Below are 13,392 nucleotides of genomic sequence, written 5' to 3' on the forward strand. Positions count from 1 at the left end.
TCTTACCACCAATCTCATAATTCTTTGGTTTTATTTTGACTCTTTAAAAATTTTCTTAAGATTTTATTCCAGAATGCAGAGTTGGTCAGCATACATGTCAATAAATATAATAAATCAAATAATTAGACTTACAGAATCACATGATCATCTCAGTAGATGCAGAAAAAGCCTTTGATAAAATTCAACATGCCTCATGATAAAAGTCATAGACAATAGGACTAGAGTGAACATACTTCAACCTAATAAAGGACATATATGAGAAATCCACAGCCAAAATCATCCTAAGTGGAGGGATGTAAACAATCTCATTAGAATCAGGAGCGAGACAGGGCTGTCCTCTGTCCCTACTTCTTTTCAATATTAGGCTTGAAGCACTAACTGGGTGAACAAGAAAAGAGAAGGAAACTAAAGGAATACAAAAAGGAAAAAGGAAATCAATTTCTCCCTATTTACAGATGATATGATTTACAGAAGAGTTTCCAAAAATCCCACCAGGAAACTTCTAGAAATGGTCAACAATAATAGCCTCTCCCCAAAGAGAAAGAAAAAGAAAAGAAATAAATTCACTCCTCCATCTTTCCTGGCTCTCCATCATATATTGTTTTGTCATAGTGGCCTTGGGAGCTGCTGTGTGTCAAGCAGTTTACCATTTTGACCAAACAGCTTTATTTGCAAAGTTCATTGCAATGGTTTGTTGATCTGGTTCAAGGCCTCTGGCTTCTGCTACACCACCAATACTGGGCCCTCACTGAAACTTCTCTCAGGTATCCTGCTGTTGCCCCAGTCACAACGCTCCTGTGGCTATGGTTCCTCAGGACTCCTCCCTTCAGGTGATCCAGGAGGTCATAGATGGGGTAGATGCTGGGGTGGGCCAATTCAAAGCCCTGGACATGGGCCTGGGTGGTAGCTGAGTTGGTCAGTTTGGGCCTCCACCAGGACTGCCCCCCCCCCCCTCAGGCAAGAGTCAGGGCCAGCTCTCCTTTGTCCATGCTATAGGAGCCAACTTTCCCTTTTCAGTGGCCTGTGGCAGAGAGGGAGTAATTTTCCCAGGGCTGTCAAAGGTTGGGGCCAGTTCTTCTGTGCCCATGAAACTGGGACCAGTTCTGGGAGAGGGTTTGCTCTCCTGATGAGGCAGCCAGTGAGGGGCAGGACAAGTTCTCTAGTGCCCAGGCCACCAGGGCCAGCTCTCCCATGGCCCCCAGTGGTAACACAGTCATGGGCATCAACACAGAGCAGGTTATGGTAGGACCACAGACCCAGACATCACCATGGCCCTGGGTGGCTGCACAGGTCACTCAGATCGGTATGGACCCCGACAACTGTGTGGACCTCAGACACCAACATGGCCTCTGGTGGCAGCCTAGACCCCAGGCATCTGCATGGCCCTTGGAAGTAACATGGGTCAGGGACATCAACACAGACCCCAGCTTGAATAGGGCCATGGAACCAGACATGATCCTGGGTGGCATTATAGACCCAGACATCATATGCCCAGGTGGCAGAGTAGTCTACCACCTTCAGTTCCCCTTCTCTCCACAGTGCACAAACCACTCAGCTTCTCCTTCTCTCCAATTTCTCCACCACACACCTGTTCATCGTGGTGACACCTGACCGCCCAGGTGGGCACGTAGCTATCTTCCTGCCCACCTGGGGCCAAGGGGCACCGGGAAGGCCTCTCTGTTTGCAAATATTTTATTGAAAATTTTTCAATTCATGTTCTTCAGGGATATTGGCCTTAGGTTTATTATTATTATTATTATTATTATTATTATTATTATTTGGTTTTATCTTTTCCTAGTATGGGTATTAGAGTAATACTGGCTTCATAAAAGGAATTTTTGGATGCTCCTTCTATTTCTGCTTTTTTGAATAATATAGTTATGTATTAGTTATGGGTCTTCCAAGAAAGTCTGGTAGCGTTCTACTGTAAAGCCATGTAGGCCTGGGATTCTTTTAGTCATAGACCTTCCATTACTGTTTCGGTCTCCTTGTGTTACAGGTCTGTTGAGATTGTTGATCACTTCTTGGTTTACCTTTGATAGTTTATCCATTTCTTTTAGATGTTCCAACTTAATGGAGAACAAGTTTTTCTAGTATTTTCTTTTTCTTTTTGTATTTTCTTATAATACAATGAATTTCTCTGGAGTCTGTTGTAATGTTTCCCTATTCATTTCTGATTGTTAATTTGGGTCTTTCTTTCTTTTTTTTTTTTTTTGGTTTTTTGAGACAGGGTTTCTCTGTGTAGCTTTGTGCCTTTCCTGGATCTCGCTCTGTAGACCAGACTGGCCTCGAACTCACAAAGATCTGTAGCATGAATCTTAAAGAGTCTTATTAATAAAATCAAACCTGGAGCAAGGTATTGGGGTGAATGCTGGAAGGTCAGAGAAGCAGAACAAGCCACAGCTACCTCACCTTGCCAATTCCTCAGCCGATCCTGTTTCCTCAGACTGGAAACCTCTTGAGTCCTCATCCAGAATGAACGGCTGCTCAAAAGCCTAGAAGCTTAACCAGCCAAAAGCTTCTAGTTTCTGGTCCTCATGCCTTATATATCTTTCTGCTTTCTGCCATCACTCCCTGGGATTAAAGGCGTGAGTCACCATTTCAGGCTGTTTCCAATGTGGCTTTGAACTCACAGAGATCCAGAGGGATTTCTGCCTCTGGAATGCTAGGATTAAAGGCGTGTGCTACCACTGCCTATCCTCTATGTTTAATATTGTGACTGTTCTGTTCTCTGACCCCAGATAAGTTTATTAGGGTGCACAATATTTTTGGGAACACAATACCACCACAAAAATCTGCCTGGCTCTGCCTCCCGAGTGCTGGGATTAAAGGTGTGTGCCACTACCGCCCTAATATTAATTTATTTAATTTGTATAGATGTTTTTGTCTGCATCTGTGTTAGTGCAGCAAGTGTTTGCCTGGTACCCTCACAGGCCAGGAGAGGGACGTTACATCCCCTGAGACTGGAGTTACAGATGGTTTTGAGCTGCCATGTGGGTGCTGGGAATCGAACCCAGGTCCCCTGGAAGAGCAGCCCATGCTCTTAACCACTGAACCACATCTCCAGTGCCCTATCTCTTTCTTTTTGTTAGGGCCAAAGTTCTATTGACTTTGTTTATTTTACTTAAGAACTAGCTCTTAGAATTGTTAATTCTTTGTATTGGGGGGCAGGTTGAGACAGGGTTTCTCTATGTAGAATTGGCTGTCCTGGAACTTACTCTGTAGACCAAGCTGGCCTTGAACTCACATTGATCTGCCTGCCTCTGCCTCCTGAGTGCTGGAATTAAAGGTGTGTGCCACCACCACCCAGCAATTCTTTGTATTTTTTTGTTTCTGTTTCATTAATTTCTGCATTAAAAAAACATAAGGTCTCACTATGTAACCCTAACTGGCCTAGAATCCTCAATGTGTACCAGGCTTTCCTCGAATTCACAGAGATCCGCCTGCCTCTGCCTTCCAAGTGCTGGGGTTAAAGGTGTGTGCCACCATGCCTGCCTCTGCGCTGATTTCATTATTGGTCTTGCTGTCTACTAAATTTGGGTTTGATTTGTTCTTGTTTTTCAATTTTTCTGAGTGCGTCATTAAGTCATTTATATTTGTTATTTTTCTGGCTTATTTTTCTTTTTCTTTTTTATTTTTCTAGACAAGGTTTCTCTGTGTAGCCTTGGCTGTTCTGGAACTTGCTCTGTAGACCAGGATGACCTTGAACTCACAGAGATTCGCCTGCCTCTGCCTCCCAAGCACTGGGATTAAAGGCATGCACCACCACCTCCTGGCTTTCTGTTTCTTAATCTAGGCACTTGGAGTTATGAATTTCCCTTGCAGGATGTTTTTAATGTGTCCCAGAGGTTTTGTTGCATTTTGTTCCTATTTTCATTTAGTCCCAAGATTTGTTATTTCTTCATTTCTTTTTCAGCCCATTCACCATTCAATAAAGAGTTGTTTAATCTCCATTGGTTTTTTTTTTACTTACTAGAGATTTGTCTGCTGTCTATTTTAAGTGTTACTGCATTATGGACATATAGGATGCATAGTTATTTCAGATTTTCTGAATTTGTTAACCTTTGTTTTGTCTTATAGCAGGTATGCCTATCTTTTGATGTGTTTGAAGGAGACATTACGTTAAAATGCATTATTTACAATGTATCTCTGTGATGTTCCTTGTCATATGTTGTGTGAAGTAAGCCCCTTTGCATTTTCCCCTAAAAAAATTGGTGATGTGTCTGCACTGTTTAGCTGATTGACCCTTTGTCTTGTTGGTTAGCTATGACATTATCATCATGTCCTCAGATACAATGTGGTGTCGCTATTGTTTTGCTGTGTTCCATGCAACTTTTCAACATTTTGGTCCTTGTTTTTCTATTGCTGTGATAAAATACTATGACAAGAAGCAACTTGGGGAGGAAAGGATTTATTTGGCTGACACATCTCAATTATAGTCTAAGGGAAGTCAGATCAGGAAGTTGAGGCAGGAACTAAAGCAGAGGCCATGGAGGAGTGTTGCTTTCTGGCTTGCTCCCCATGGCTTGCTCAGCGTGCTTTCTTATATACCCCACTCACAATGAGCTGGGCCTCCCACACCAATCATTAACCAAGAAAGCGTCAGTTTGACGGAGGCATTTTCTCAGTTGAAGTTCCCTCTTCCCAGATGACTCTTGCTTTTATCAAGTTGAACAACCCCTCCCCCACCCAAATAATTAGCACATTAGTTATAGACTTTATCCCTGTGATCACAGAGTAGGCCTTTATCCCAACTGGAAGTATTAGAGTGTTCATTTGTTCCAAAGTAAGCCAGTTAGATCTCATCATAGAGGGCTTTGAGTGGTCTCAATAGATCAAGTTTATGTTGTTTCTTCCCAGAGCTGTGTCAAGAAAATCCATTTGTACTTCAGTCTATTCAAAGTCAGCTCTTCACACACACAGTACATTTGCAAAAGATATGGTGATTTTAAATGCTACAAAGAAAAATTAAAATAGGAAAAGTTATCAGAAGGATGGTTTGATCTTGGGGGAAAGAAATGGACCTCAGTGAAAATGGCTTCACTGAAGGATGAGGAAAAGTGGGTAACGTCAACCCATTAGTAGTAGGTGATTTCAAAAGGAATTTATTCATATCAAATTTTACTCATATGAAAGCACGACACAGAGAAAAATAATTGTTTCAATTAGTACAATAGCTTTATTTCCAATGCTGAGAGTTTAGGAATTTACAGAAATGAAAACCAATAAGCTGCTTATTCTACATTTTTGCTACCTAGACTCTCCCTCCACTCTTCTCTGGGCTCACCTGCAGTTGCATCTGGCTGAGTTCTTCAAAATAAGGTACAAGCAATTTGGTGCCATAATTTTTGTAATAAGAGTATCTCCTCAATGACATTAGCTTGAACCGGGATATACTAATTCAGTTTACATTCTTGTCAGAATGAAAATGGCTACTTGTAGGCACTAGTCTAGGTGTGTTTCAACATCCCTTGTTCCTGGACCACATTACTAGAGTTAGTCTACCATTAGTATCTTTTTTATTTGAGGCATTCTATTTTCCACCAAAAAGAGCTGTGGCTTTAAAAAGCATCCATCCGTGCATCAAATGATGAAAAGAGATTTTTCCCACAAACCACTGTACAGAATGTTAGCACTTAGAAAAATGACCTCTGTTATTAGCTGGAATGCCTTCAACTCTAAGTATCAGACAGACCTAATACTAAACAAGTAACAGGTACTGTTGAAAATAATACAAAGTCCCAGAAGAAAGTAGTGTAGAGGGCTAAACAGCGCAGCGACATCATATCAGGTCAGCTTTTTACGCTGTGTGCACTGCCATCCTTGGGTCACTGCCCTTCCAGACCAGACTATATGCCAGCGTCATATACAGGTGTAGATAAATGCATCCAAAAGGTATGATCCCTTTTCATGTCTCTTATATTCTCATTTTATAACTTCATCACCGAGATCGATTCCAGTGTTACATAGAATTCTCTAACTTCAACAAAATTGTCAAAATGGAGTTGTCATGATTAGCTCTGACTAATCTGGATTTACTCCCCAAACCATCTGGGGAGGAGGAAAAAGAAATAAAACTCAGCTCAGCAAAGAAGGTAAGTAGTATTTCTTAAAAGTACTGATCAATGTGTTTCCAGGAGGTATTGGGAATAGAACAAAGGAGGTAGAGACACTATACAGGAGTCTATAGTTCTAAATACAAGTATATAGTTACTGAATTACACAGAACTATGGTTACATGCCTCAATAGCTACACACTGAATATATCAGGGTATGAAATGAGCATTTTATTATACACTACCATATTTTTTTAGAGTGCAACATTACCATTGACAACTCATGTTAAGTTATGTAAATACCATTTTTTAATTAACAGCATTTATACAATCGACACAGAGGTAGCTAAGAAAAACCCTTAGAAATATGTATGATTTCTTCACCATTTGGGTAGTTTGGTAATAATGGCCATACTTATTTATGGTCCAGAATAGTGAAAAAATATGTGATAATGTTTTGTATGTGTATGTATGTGTGTGTGTGTGTGTGTGTGTGTGTGTGTGTGAGAGAGAGAGAGAGAGAGAGAGAGAGAGAGAGACAGAGAGAGAGAGAGAGAGAGACAGAGAGAGAATGACATTTGAAATACATACTGACCAACCTATCAAGAAAATGGAAATATTTAGAACTGGACAATTCTGAGGTAATTAAAAGGCTCAATAAACCATCTTGTGGTTTCTTTACTACAGAGGCAGTTTGGTAATGATGGCCATAGCCACTTACTTGTTTTAGGAAATGGAAAGATGGCTGGCTTATACTTTAAATCTGCCTTAGAGTTCATATACACACAGCTTCTCAGAGAGAATCAATGCCCTGACACACGCTCTGCCAGTTTCCCCAGTGTAAATGTTCTAAGGCCAAGCTACCACCATGGGAGTGGGATGGATGTGGTGGAGTCCGGGAGAGATGAGCAGTGGTACCCATCCTACAGCGCTCTCAGCATGAAGGCCAATGGTAGCAGCAAAGAACAGTGAAAGACAGCAAATCATTAGGAACGGTGAGTGCTATTTATTTCCTTTGCTCTTGATATAATTTACCTGTAACTTCACTAATTTTAAACAATGTATTCACAAAATTCCTGAAATTTTAACAATTATCAGCACTTTTAAGTTGGTGTGAGCTGCCTTACGACATCACCATTTGTGTAGAGGTACATGCATATAAACATTTTTACATATGCAAACATATAGACTCACATTCACACATATGTCCATAAACATACATAATCTTATCAACCTACAAAGACACTGGTGGTACTTAGTATATGGAAAGTATACTATTATAAGTTATTACACTAAGGGTTCATATTTTTTCCTCACATCCTTACTGGGTTCCAATACATAAATCAAGCACTTCCTAATTTACATAAATGTTACATTAGCATACTCACACAAGGTCTATAAACATCAGATGTTCTTTACATATATGTTTAATGTTATTGTTACTCACTTTTAAGTTTCATACACTCTTATGAATACAAGTAAAATTAATATTACCCATTATATTTAAAATACATTTTGAAACACATTTGGAAGACACTACACAATTTAAACTCTATAGATTTTTTAACCATATTGTTTATATGAATGATTTCCCTTCAGTACAATCTTTCTAATGAAAGTTTTTATTTTCTTAAAAGCTTTCATATATTTCAACAAAATGGCATTTTCTGGTACTCTGTGGCATTCTTTGGCAGTCTCTAAGCTCATTTTAAAAACTGTACAACTGACTTGACAGGCATAAGCAAGGTGAACATTCAGGATGCTGAAAGAGCCTTCATCCTCGTGTGAATTCTCTGATGCTTGGTGAGCACTGACCTCTGACTGAAGGTCTTCCCACACACATTACACTCATAGGGCTTCTCCCCTGTGTGAGTCCTCTGGTGTTTGGTAAGAGCTGATTTTTCACAGAACATTTTCCCACATTCATTACATTTGTAGGGTTTCTCCCCTGTGTGAGTTCTTTGATGTACAATCAGGTTTGACTTCACACAAAATGACTTCCCACACTCATTGCATATAAATGGTTTCTCCCCTGTATGTGTTCTCTGATGGACAGTGAGGGCTGACCTGTGGCAGAAGGATTTCCGACACGCATTACATTCATAAGGCTTCTCCCCTGTGTGTGTTCTTTGATGTTCAGTAAGGTTTGACTTGACGCAGAATGTTTTCCCACACTGCTTACATTCATAGGGTTTTTCTCCCGTATGTGTTCGCTGGTGGTTGGTAAGGTGTGGTTTTTGGCAAAAGGCTTTCCCACATTCAGTGCATTCATATGGTTTCTCTCCTGTGTGTGTTCTCTGGTGTTGGGTAAGGTTTGATTTCTCCCAAAACATTTTACCACACTCACCACATTCAAAGGTTTTTTCTCCCAAGTGAGCTCTTCGAGACTGGGTGGGATGTGATTTCTTGCTGAAAATTTTCCCATTTTCATGGTATTCATAGGGTTTTCCCCCCATCGGTACTATCTGATGTCTGAAGAGAGCTGACTTTCCCCAAGTTTTGCTACTCACTTTGTACTCTGGGGCAATCTTTCTTGGGTAAGCTTCCTGATGAACAATGTGAGCTGAACCATCACGGAAGAGTTCCTCATATTCATGACGCTCACAAGGATTGTTTCTCGGAAGAAGAGCTCTCTGATGTCCAAACTGTAGATCCACATAAAAGGACTTTCTACAAATACTGCATTCATGTGGCTCCACATGCAAATGAGGTTTCGGAGACACACTGAGCTTCAGACCATCAACGAAAGCTCTTCCACATTCAGTGTGTTTATAAAGCATCTCCCTTAGCTGAGAGTGCTGATTGGTACAAACGGCCACTTCCTCACTGAAGCCTTGTCCATCTTCATTGTACTCAAAAGGCTGATCAGAAACCGGCTGAGTGAGAGCCTGGCAAAGGCTGAGGCCATTTGGTTTCTCATTATATTTATAGGATTTTGCTCCTACAGGAATTTTCTCATACCTGTTATTAGGGAGTGATTTCTCCCCTACATTAAACTCATTCAGCTTCTTTCTGGAATAGTTCTTTTTACTAATAATTACACCTGAAATATTCTTTAAATTCATTTCACACGAGTCGCATATTTTGAGCAGGAAACTTCTTGAAGAAACAGGGTCCATTTCTAGACTGGAAGTTTTTCTTGTGGTACCGCCACCTTCTACGTGTATGATCTTGTTGGTGAGCATGAACGGCCAAAAATGTTCATCTTGATTTTCCTGGCTGCTCTCTAATAGGTCATCCACTTTCCATTTCCTTTCTACAAATGAGAAAAAAAAATCACCACACCTTATGAATCTTAATACTTGTCTTTCTTTTTTAAGAAAGGTTTTTGCAAGGGGTGAGAAAACACACAGAGGGAAAGTCTCTCCACAAAGCAGAGGAGGGACTTGGGAAGCTGAAATATCTTAACACATTTCTGATGGATGTGTGGATTTTACAGAAATTTTCTACTCTATGGTTAAGTGTTTTGTTTTAGATTCAGTTTCCTGGGACTGGAGAGATGGCTCAGTGGTTAAGAGCACTGGCTGCTCTTCTAGAGAACCTGGGTTCAATTCCCAGGATCCGCATGGCAGCTCACACCTGTCTATAACTCCAAGATCTGATACTCTCACACAACCATACATGCAGGCAAAATAACAATGCACATAAAATAAAAATAAATTATTTTTTTTAAAAAGTAGATTATTTCCTGGTAAAAATTGAATCCAACATATTTTCTTTAGCATCCGGGTTTGAGGATAAAAACAAATATGCTGCTGTGGAAGCAGGGATGGGGAACTGGTTATAATATTTAAAACACTATAAATATAAACTTCAAAACCAGACACAAAAAGCTTGGAGTAAAATGCAATTCATAGGGAACTAGAGTGGCGGATTCAGAAGTCACACTATTGAAAAGCTGAGCCCAACAAACAATGAAAACAAGCAAAGTGGCAGCAAAGACCAGCCGCCAAGGGCTTTCAGAGGGTGAACTGCACTGGGTGGGAACGAGACACAGTGAGCCTGATGCCTCACTCAGCACCGGAGGAGGTCCCCATCAGACGCCAAACAAATGAGAGTTCTAGAAACACCCACTACTTCAGGTCCGAAAGGACAGTCTGAAAGGCCAGGTTCTAGAAGTTCTTTTCTTCCCCTTTATTTACAGGAATAGTTTTCAGAAATGCTGTGGGAAAGCATGCTGGAAAAGGTGAAATACACTCCAAACATGCTGTAATACTGGCAGGTGGAAGTTATCTGAGTTGCTATCCAAGGAACAGAAAATTCACCCAGGAGCAGTTGAATGGTTTAAATACGCAGACTATCTGAGAACTGTAGCAAAGGAAGAAGCAGAGTCCAAACGTGGCTGACACCGAGCTCTTCGTATATTCTGCCTCATATGCCATCTGGTCACATCCTGGTTACTCGGAAGCCCTCAGTGTACGTATTTTTCTATACTGTGTGTTTAAGCCTGTCTTTATTTCTAGGTGTTTCATTTACACATAGGTTTTCTGCTTTAACATCTAATATCACCTGTGTTTTATATTTATATGTTGGACCCCTAACAATCATATTTCTATATCTCTCACTGAGACTTTCAGTACACTTTATCACAAAAATCTTGGCTATTCTTAACTGTTGGTACTCAATGCAAGAATGTTAATCATATGCTTAATTAAAAAAAAACTATGGCAGTCTACTGTCCTAAAGACCAACAATTAAAGTTATGATCCTAGCAAAAATAATTCAAAACAAAATAAGCAAACAAATAAAACCTTATATCAATTGATCCACACTTAATGTTTAAATCTACACTCAATATACCCATTAAAAATCTGTATATAGAGGGATGAAAAAAACCTCTCTATAGTGCTAACTCCATATCTGACAGGTAACTGCTCATCACCAGCAATGTTCCTTTCTCAACCAGGCACATTTCAGCCGTGGTTCTCTTGAGAACCTACACATCCTTCAATAAAATGCTACCTTAATTGAAAAATGACGAAAAACAATTAAGAGAATGAAAACCAAACTCTCCTACAACATCCACACCACCTTCAGACTCCACTTGCTCTATCCATTACACGTAGTGTCCACACGGCTCACTGCAACATGAAATAAGTCCTCTGCTTGATGCTGCATCTCTTGCCAGAACCCGAGCCTGGCTCTTGGCAGCCATTACTAGTCTGTTTCCTTTGCATCCTCTGAGGAAATGTCAAGTAGTGATTCTAGACAGCAATGTAAGCATGGATTATCCTTGACTTCTCCCTGATGAGTTGGAATATACAGGAGACTGTGGGAATGTTTACTAAGCACAGGTAGGAAACTTGCTGCAGAACACTTCCTAAATGTACCAAGAGGATGACTCCTCTGAAGCCTGGATCCATAGCTAACCTGACCAGCAGCATCCAATAGACCAGAAGAGGACAACTAAGAGATCCTTCTTTTTGGAAGAAAATCTCAGTGGGAAAGAAATCCTATGCAACCTGGATGATCAGATCTGAGTTCTGGGCCTATAGCCACTGGAGGGTTGTAGAAATAAAATATATGCTAGTAATAGCAAAAATGTGCTCCGACTTAATGGATATAGTAAGCACACAATGTCTAAACACCTCACAGACACAGTATTACTTATTTGAAAAACTATTAAAAGGAGATGAAAATTTAGACAAAGGAGAGACTACAGACATACTTCAGGCACAGAAAAGTGTGCTGGCTGGTTTTCTGTCAACTTGACAAGCAATAGTCATCTGAGGGGAGGGAAACTCAATTGAAAAATTGCCTCCATAAGATCCCACTGTAGGCAAGCTGTAGGGCATTTGCTAATTACTGATGGGGTGCTACCCCTGGGCTGGTGGTCCTGGGTGCTGTAAGAAAGCAGGATGAGCAAGCCAGTAAGCAGCACTCCTCCACGGCCTCTACATCCGCTCCTGCCTCCAGGTTCCCACCTGTTCTGAGTTCCCGCCTTGGCTTCCCTCAGTGGACTACAGCAGGAATTACACCAGGGTAAGAAAGAAACAGACATAAGGGCTTTTTGCGTGTGCTCAGTGAAAAGAATCATGATTCAAGATACATACACCAAATAAACCCTTTCCTCCCCAAGTTGCTTTTGGTCATGATGTTTTATCACAGCTAAATAAACCCTAACTAAGATAGAAATTATGAGGCTTAGTATAAATTTTAGAGAACAAAAAGAAATATAAGGCAAGTAGAACAGAATCATGTAATAGTTGGAATACTTTATTTCTATGGTCTACCATCAGGCTAGTGAAGAAAAAAAAACAAACCGGATGCTTCATGTGAAAAGGGGTGGGGCAACAACAGCCGAGCATGGTGGCACACACCTTTGATCCCAGCACTCATGAGGCAGAGGCAGGCGGATCTCTGTGAGTTCAACACCAGCCTGGTCTACAGAGTGAGTTCCAGGACAGCTAGGGCTGTAACACAGAGGAACCCTGTCTTGAAAAACCAAAAAGAAAGAAAAGGAGAGAGAGAGGAAAGAGGGGGAGGAGGAGGAGGAGGAGGAGGAGGAGGAGGAGGAGGAGGAGGAGGAGGAGGAGGAGGAGGAGAAGAAGAAGAAGAAGAAGAAGAAGAAGAAGAAGAAGAAGAAGAAGAAGAAGAAGAAGAAGAAGAAGAAGAAGAATGGGGCTGGAAACTATGGCATGAGGCACTTCCTTACAACTGAAGTATCTTTTATGTTTTAAAGGGGAAACAGAGAGGAAGCAATATGGATGGGGGCGGAGGCAAGAGGGGCATAAAGACCAAACAGAAAGAGAGAAGAGCAGCAGCAGCCGCAGCCAAGATGCACCAAAGATTTTCACTGTCTGGTCTTTTAAAAGGACATCTACCTATCTCGACTCCACATTTCATCTAACCACACACCATAATACCACCTAAAATTGATGCCTTCAAATAGATACATCTAGTTCCAGCCTCAGCAAGGCATTCCATTCTTGGAAAACTCCAACCTTAAAGTGAACTCCAGGCCAGATTTGAACAGTTACCTCCAACTTTTTCCATTTAAAACTGAATCTATAACAATCCTTTCTCAATCATGTTTGTTCTGTGTTTTCTCTGTCTCAGTAAGTGGCTTCCTAACTTGTCCAGATGGTTGAGATAAAAAATTCAAGTCATGTTTGACTCTCTTGTACTCTTTCTCCAACAGCAATCTCGTGGCTCTATCTTCAGGATATCCGTACAAACCCAGCACTTCTCAGTGCCTCTGAGATGGTCTTGGCTACTACCCTTTCTTCTGGAGTACACAGGAGTTTCTTAGCTGGTGTCCCTTCCTAGCTCATGTCCACTAAACACATCCCCACAACTACTGCACAAGCTAGACAAATCCTTTGAAGCTGAAAAT

General features: G+C 40.9%; 1 protein-coding gene across 1 annotated transcript in view; it reads right to left on the reverse strand.

Moving 5' to 3' along the window:
- Positions 1-6,606: 6,606 nt before the first annotated feature.
- Positions 6,607-13,392, reverse strand: part of Znf248 (zinc finger protein 248) — a 32,091-nt gene continuing 25,305 nt past the window's right edge. Inside the window, exon 4 of the mRNA XM_059256864.1 lies at positions 6,607-9,312. Coding sequence (XP_059112847.1) covers positions 7,811-9,312 — 1,502 coding nt within the window. The 3' untranslated portion in view covers positions 6,607-7,810. The remainder of the gene's footprint in view (positions 9,313-13,392) is intronic.

This window comes from Peromyscus eremicus, chromosome 3 (assembly GCF_949786415.1).
Source record: "Peromyscus eremicus chromosome 3, PerEre_H2_v1, whole genome shotgun sequence".
NCBI lineage: Eukaryota > Metazoa > Chordata > Mammalia > Rodentia > Cricetidae > Peromyscus > Peromyscus eremicus.